Raw genomic sequence first — 8,349 nt, forward strand, 5'->3', positions numbered from 1 at the left:
CATAGTACAGTCACGTCTGAAACTATCGACACGATCGAAGTGACAAAAATATGTATACACGACTTTATGGGCCATATATTAGGGTATATTATTATATTTTTCGCACTTTGTCCGTATCGATAATTTCAGACGTGACCGTACAAGCTTGGGGCTAGGTCGATCTGTGTAAGATTGCCCCAAATATTTATTATTTTATTATTATTTAAGCTTGAGTTCTTAGAATGACAGCGCAACTTTTATTGTATGGGAGCGGCGCGGCTGTTTGGCGGCGGGTTTGTGTGACTCTTAAGTAGGTTGTAGTGATGGTGACAAATGGGCGTAAGGTGAAAAATGTATTCAGTGTTCATTACTTTTGTATTATACAATAGTTCTCGAAACGGCCCAGCCACATTTTTTTTTTATATTATAGGACATTATTACACAAATTGACTAAGTCCCACAGTAAGCTCTATAAGGCTTGTGTTGAGGGTACTTAGACAACGATATATATAATTTATAAATATTTATAAATACTTAAATACATAGAAAACACCCATGACTCAGGAACAAATATCCATGGTCATCGCAAGAATAAATGCCCTTACCAGGATTTGAACCCGGGACCATCGGCTTCGTAGGTAGGGTCACTACCCACTAGGCCAAACTGGACGTCAATGATACGGACGATATTTTGACTAAGGTGTAGAGTTTGTGAAGTTAGGACGTTGACGGACGTTGGTTAGGACGTGTAGAGTTAGAAGCTTGGGTCTACATGAGATCTGATAAGTTTTTGGCAGTGCGAGCCGATTTTACATGAAAATGTTTTGTTGGTTATAATTTACTGTGATTAAGAAGTTAACGACATGAAAGCGATAGCGATATTGAGCGGTTGATATTGATTTAATACCTAATTAATTTTGTGGTTAAAGTTTGAAAACGGGGAATTCTGTTGACACGTACATTGTGAACAGTTTATTAACTAATAAATCTAATTCAACTTTCAAATGCCACGTCATTTACAAGATAACTCAAAGAAAACTTCTTATGTCAATCAATAGATAAAGGTGACGACTTGTTTGTGTTGGGCGTTACTTTGTAAACTTGTGTTAATTAAATGGAATCTAATTAACACAAGTTTACTCTCAAAAGTTATAGAAGCTGTCATTATAATGGTCCGTCGGCTAAGGGTTATAATATAAGTCTTAAAAATTATAAAACTATTATCTAGTAGTTCGGCCCGAACTGAGAACTCGCGCTATTGCAAACTGTAGTCTTTTATTAACTCCAGCCTGCGGCTGTCGTAAATCTTTAGACTCTCGTTTGCAATATTTCACTTAGTCCCCTCGTTGCACAATGTATTATTTATTCAAATTTGACTGCCAATTTTTCTTGTATGGTGGAACGCTTGAAGTCATTCTAGATTCGGTTTTGTCTTCATTTCTCTATAGATATGTTAATATACCTAATTATGAATTTACAATACTGTTTTTTTCACACCTCAATAAACGAAAAATGGGTCTCTATTGTTTCCCATACAGTTTTAAGTCATAATGTATTGTTTGTCCGCATTTTCGTTAGTCATAATTAGCTTTTTTTAAACCTAACCTATCTATGGGATAACCTTACGAAAATCCTGAGAACTTAACGGTGTCGGAATTATGGCTAATGATAATCTGACAATCATTACATTGTGACTTTCACAAATTATGTCACACAAAGGAATCCAAAGAAAAAAAAAATATTTCTTTAATATTTTCTTCCTAAATATGTACTGAAGAATAATGCCTAAGACATACCCAAGTACTTGCATCAAGAGAATCCATTGTGTAACGCTAAACACGTCGGGTACTCAAAACAAATCGCAAAGAACCGAGTATCATAGCTCAAATATCATTGTGCCTGTAACTGTAAACAGCACGATCAATCGTACCAGATTGTGTGCTCGAACACATTGGCCGACGGATACATGAGATGATGTGGCTACAGATAGGTATGCTTAATGTCAAGTCTAAGGACATAGCAAAGTGGATTGAGAAATAGTAGATTGCTAAGCAAGGGATGAAATGCACTCATTTCTGTGAAGGTAGTAACCAATAGAATAGTCCGAGACTGAAATGATGCCTTTCACCCGTGTTAAACAATCTACTTTTCATTTGGAATAAGTGGAAAGTAAAATACATTATGTATTTAAAAAAACATGACTAATTTTAAACTTTTACAATATTTCTTGAGGGACCTTTAAATTAACAATGTAGGTAACAGTATCATTATTTATGGAATGGGGAGCAAAATATCAGAATGGAAATTGTATAATAAAATCCATTTTAAACCAAATTTTAATTGTGTATCGTAAATTTAAAAAAGTACTTGGCCAGTTAACTGCAGAAACGTATCATGTTCTGCACCCTTTTTAGAACAACAATGATCCCTTTCACAGCATGAGAAATAATTTTTTTTTTATCATAATATGAAATACGTAGGTGTAAAGGTACAATACTAAACTTGGAAAATTAAGAGGAAATCTTAAAGTTTCTTAGTTGTCTATTAGGTTTTACTCGTACCTAATTTGATATTGTAAATAAATACATAATAGTTATTTACGATACAAGTGCGATAAATAGGAAAATCGTAACAAGTGACGTAATCGACACGAGTTGCGAATTTCCTATTTGCACATGTATCGTACAACGTTTTACAGTACATATGATCCCTTCAATTTTCGACATAGTTACATAATGTGCTAATTTACACATTAGTGCGGAAAATTAGCACCATATGTACTGTAAAATAATTATCATAATTTGAAATACGTAGGGGCAATGGTACAATACTAAACCTGGAAAATTAAGAGGAAATTTTAAAGTAATGTTGTCGATTAGGTTCTACTCGTACCTATTTTCATTATAAACAAATAAATATTACAGGACAATCTTACACGAATCAAACCAGTCAGTCAGTAAGCTCAAGCTTCCTGTTTCTGGAAGTTACGCCAGGAGAAAGATTTGCAAGGAGAAATTAAGATTGTTAAGATTTTGGAGCGAGACGTTTTTTGTTTTCCGTTACTAATCCGAGCATATCTGATATGTATGATTATATTTGATATAGGTATCTATATCTACATGGAAATCCCCAAATGAAATGACTCGTTTTCATTGTTCTTTCTATTTATTTATGAAGTAAGTACACGATTGAAAAACGATTTCTAGCAACAAATAATATGTGTCATCGATTACATAACCAGGGTTTTCCAACTTCTTATACTGGACACTTGACAACGAGATTACAATTTACAAAAATATACATGTTTGCCTTTTGTCTTAGAACATTCAAGATGCGAGATATCTTGAAAGAAGGAAAAATCCTTTTACCACAATTTGCGAAATGTATCGGTCGCTGGTGACTCACACTATTCAAATTGTTTCCCCACTAACTTACAAACAGCAACACTTGAGAGGATAATCGAGGACCACTTCTCCATACAAACGTAGACCTTATTTTCCTCACTGGATATGGATATTATGGAAAATATTTTCTTAAAATTCGATGTATATTAAGCATAGCTAGCCCCCCTTTGTTGGACTTTATTAGGTTTTTTGATTATTATGAGAGTTAGGAGCCAAGAACAAATTTTATGCATATCTTTAAAGGTTCTAAATAATATAGAAAGTAAAAAAATAAAAATTAAAGAAAAGAAGGGGTTTAGCTATGTAATTGTGTAATAGTTATTTACAGTACACATGGTGCTACTTTACCGCACTAGTGCGAAAATTAGTATATTACGTTACTGTGTAAAGCATTTAAAGGGCCATATGTACTGTAAAACGTTGTACGATACATGTGCGAATAGGTAATTCGCAACTCGTGAGTCTTGTTGATTTAAAACACTCCATTCGGTCGTGTTTTAATTTATCGCCACTAGTTACAAATTTCCTATTTATCGCACTTTTATCGTAATAGTACATTAGGTACGATACTTATATTGCGAATTACCTATTCGCACATGTATCGTACAACGTTTCAAAGTACATATGACCCTTTAAATTATCGACATAGTTAAATAATGTGCTAATTTACGCACTAGTGCGAAAAAGTAGCACCATAATATCAATAACCAGAAAGAAAGATGGAGACTACGTTTGTATGCAACCCGTCCTCTACTGTCCTCTGATCATCGGTGAGCCTTGTGTCCTTGCAAATAAGGTTTACAAATTGTCAGTTAACAATCTAATGTAAACAGGCTAAGTTATTATTATTCATGCTCATTTGAAGTTCGGAAGGACAGAAGTCCTCTGTGGCCGGTGCCTCTATTCGCCGCGCTCTAAATAATAGTGGTGCGCTAACAATGTATATTCTGATCTCGTATTCAGGATTAAATAGGGCAAACTGGCGTTCGCAAGCTTGTTTCTCATTAACATTAATGTTGACGATGGTTACTGAAAGATTTGACAATTTGATAGACAATTTGATAAAAAAAATCATAAATAATAGTGCCTAATATATTTGTAATTTAAGAACCGTGTATGTAGGCGCATATCGGATAAATCTTATAACTTTTTTTTTTTTTTTTATATAGGTAGGTTTATTTATGTGGCTCTATAATATGTTCTTCATCATATTTTACATTGTTATTTATTAAATAAAACCTTATTGCACAAAAGAAAAAACCGAATATACCATGAGGCGTTCTGTAGCAGTCCAGTCATCCTTACAGTAAACATCTAATTACTGTTTCATTATCCAATTCTGAATATGAGTTGGACTCTACCATACTCTCTTAATCATTATTATAAATCTTTAAACGGTCTTAATCATTACCATCTTTTAACGTACATATATTAATGCATCCTAATTTTATTTTAAAGTAGGTACCTACATAGGTATCGACAAGATCTGACCTAACCTAATCAGAAGGTATTTCAGAGATTTTGTCAAGATACTATATGTACAAGATAAAATACTTATATAACATAATGGATGCTTTTCGCGTGACGAATTGCAAACTATATTTACATGTCATGCCTTATCTAGGGCGTGCGTTTTGCAGTGATCTCGTTCAATGAAAACTTGTTTGCCCTGCGCGCGTGCACTTGCTACTATATAAGGCAAATGTCAAAACGGAATTAAATTCGATAACAAATGCCTCCAACATGTACTTATAAAGACAGACGATGAAGCTTGAAGGTATGAATGAAATTTAAAGTGTCCTTACAATATTCTATAGTTTTACTAAAAAATTGTGTACAGGTTTATAAAGATTGGCAAAGTGCATGAGACGCCTCTGGAGTTTGAGGCTACGGTAGCCACTTACCATCAGGCGGGCCGTATGCATGTTTGCCACTAAAGTGGTCTATAATTATATATATTTTTTTATACTACGTCGGTGGTAATATATTATAACATAAAAAGGATAACTCAATGAAAATTTGTCTCTAAATGGAAATGTATTTACCAAGAGTTTTCTCTATTCCGTACATTTCACTGGAGTTTTTGTACGATTTAAAATGTAGGTTATGGAAACGTATGAGGAATTGTTTCTCGCTAAGGTCGCGCTAATGCCTTGTGTAGAACTTATCGGGCTTCACTCCTCATAGAAAGCAGGTCAAGCTCAGTGCGGTACGGACACATCTCCAGTTCGTCGCGTAACATTCAATAATACATGAGCCGCTGTGACGCCCAACGCAGACGGCGCACACAGACGCGTCCGTATGTATAAAGTGTAAACACAGCCGCGTGGAAGGTATAAATAGCGGCGCCGGTCCGCCCGCCCCGCACTCTGCTTCAAGCATTCGCTGAGAGCACACCTATCTATCGCTACTAAAACTCGTTATCAGTCAACATGGTTGTCAAACTATCAGTTTCCGCGCTGTACGCCGACGGTTTCCCTACGCTGCCTAAAGCGAGGGGACGCGAGGAGTGCATCGCTGCCGACTGCCCGAGAAGACAGAAGATGCAGCAGGTATCGCTACCTGCCTTGGTGGAGGACGACTCCGAGGTCGAAGAGACCTTCGAGCAGGAGCAGCGACCTTACATCTTGCGCGCTGAACATCTGAGGCGCCAGAAATCAGTTTCTCCACCACGGCGCGAGAGACTGCAGCGCCACATGGTACTGCCTTCACTTTCCGAGGATGAGGAGCCTTGATCGCCTTTCTGAAGACCCCTGGATTGAAGTTCTGAAGCCGGCCAGCAGGCCGCAGCCCCGAGCGAAGAGAACCTCTGCTCCGAGAATTCTCCCAGTGATCGGACTATGTAATGTGCAAGGTGTAGACTGCAAGTGTCATGTGCAACCAAAAGTAATGCTAAAAGCGTATTATTTAAGTTAAAGCTAACCTAAGGTGTCACTAAGATAAGTTTAATAAAAGTTTTTTTATGATATTTCTGCATTTTAATTAGATTTCCAGTCCTGTGGGGTTTTTATTGCTGTGTTATCAAACTCAGTAAGTAGATACTCGATTTTAGATGCAGCGTGTTTGAGTTAAAAGTACTAGCTTACATGTACTTTATAGGAAACTAATAATTAATGACTCCATTCTAGTTATTAACTCTAATAAATAATTTATTTTTATGGGCTATATAGTAATTCGTTTAACTCAAGTACGCTGTCGTCAAAATTCTCCAAGATTGCATAGGTATCAATATCACATACTTACAGAGCAGGATCCTTCACAAATCAATAAATATACATTTCAAAACGCATCTAAATACAGCAAATAACTAGTGTGGCTAATAGGTATCTGGTGAAATGTGCAGCTTGGGTTGATGCAATGAAAAAAATCCACCTGAAATGAGGTCGACTGTAATTTATATGACTGAACTTCAATGAAATCGTTGAGTTTCAAAACTATCAAGTAAAATGAACAGGAAAACCTTGTTGTGAAAACCAGAGTTAATATATGTTAGGCTATAACTTACAGTAGTAAAACATACCAATAACCTCTCTGATAAACATTATTATGATAGCCAAGCCACGGCTCAATGCTCTTGTTCAATACAAATATGTACTTACCTACGTCATTCAGCAAACATAACACTTTATTTACTCAACTCAGTACCTATCAATTTATGTACAGTAAAGTATCGTTTGCAATACAACTTTGGATATTGGAATACCTATATGTAATTGAACTGAAGTTCCTAAATAAGTGCGAATTTTATTTCTCAAGTGTACGCTTTACATGAAAACTGCATTTCTGGAGTTGCCATATTAGATACTCAATTAAAATCATTTAGATCAGCCATATTCAAGAGCATGGTCGTAACACACAGTGTTTCAAGTATGATGTAAACATATAAAACTTATAATGTCCGAGAAAGAACCAAATGAAAATGAATCATTCCACCAGATTAAAGCTTACGAACACTTCTTTTTTCATATGTAAATGTCGTCAAACTAAAATTGTTTTATTGGTATTCTGACAAAAATAATACCTAGCATTCGTAAGCGAAATCAAAACTTGTTTCCGCAGTATAAACTCGGTTCTCCATACAAACGTACTTACGCTCTATAATGATTGAAAATATATTAAGTTTTAATCTTATATTTATAATGTGTTGACTTATGTGCCATGCATTTACGAAATAAATATGAGTATGAATATTTTAAAACGACTAGGTGGATTGATATGAAACTTAGCACTTACAATAGGATAAGGTATATCTATGCCTGTAATTAATTTATGTAGCTTCAGATAACATAGTTAAAAAAATACCCTTTTAAAAATTTTCATACATAACATTATTTGGCTCTATTTTGTTTGATTTATAAGCTGGAGCTGTATAAACTAATTACAGGCATACTTATACTCCATGTCATTTAATGTGCAAAGTTCCATTACAATCCAATATTTAGTTTTAAAATGTGAACGAAACTCCATTTACATGGGAAGGTGAAATTCGGCTAAGTTTACCGGAATCTTAAAAAATACGACAACAAAACTTATGAAAAACTAGGTACGTTAGAAAGCAACCTTATTTACGCAGAATCATATTGACACGCATAAAATCTTTCTGTTAGCGAAAAGTATCAAGTAACCAGTTAACTGACAGGTTGATTAACGATGATGATTGGACAGAACCGTGAAAATTGTAATAGACAGATCATTATTCAAAGTCGTCGCTCGGGTTTAGGAAAACAAATGTCAGAGTCAGAGAAATGACGAGCAATTGGTTCCATTCCTTCAGCTGTCTTGATTTTGACGGGTTTTAGTTACGCTATAACAAAACTACGTTCGGCGTCTATTTAATCTTCTATCTAGGTATGTATTGTATAAGTGAGGAGGCATATCAGATGGGACGTTGTAACCTTATACTATAACACTCGTTGAAATGACCATGCATAATTTGATATCCTCCTTTTTCCGCTAGTCTTTCATA

General features: G+C 35.2%; 1 protein-coding gene across 1 annotated transcript; it reads left to right on the forward strand.

Annotated features, from left to right (window-relative positions):
• The first annotated feature begins 4,950 nt into the window (after positions 1 to 4,950).
• Positions 4,951 to 6,351, forward strand: LOC133525171 (uncharacterized). The gene has a single exon (XM_061861434.1). It carries the CDS (start codon positions 5,816 to 5,818, stop codon positions 6,116 to 6,118), a length of 303 nt encoding a protein of 100 aa, XP_061717418.1. The 5' UTR covers positions 4,951 to 5,815; the 3' UTR covers positions 6,119 to 6,351.
• Positions 6,352 to 8,349: the final 1,998 nt, after the last annotated feature.

This window comes from Cydia pomonella, chromosome 14 (genome assembly GCF_033807575.1).
Source record: "Cydia pomonella isolate Wapato2018A chromosome 14, ilCydPomo1, whole genome shotgun sequence".
NCBI classification, from domain to species: Eukaryota; Metazoa; Arthropoda; class Insecta; order Lepidoptera; family Tortricidae; genus Cydia; species Cydia pomonella.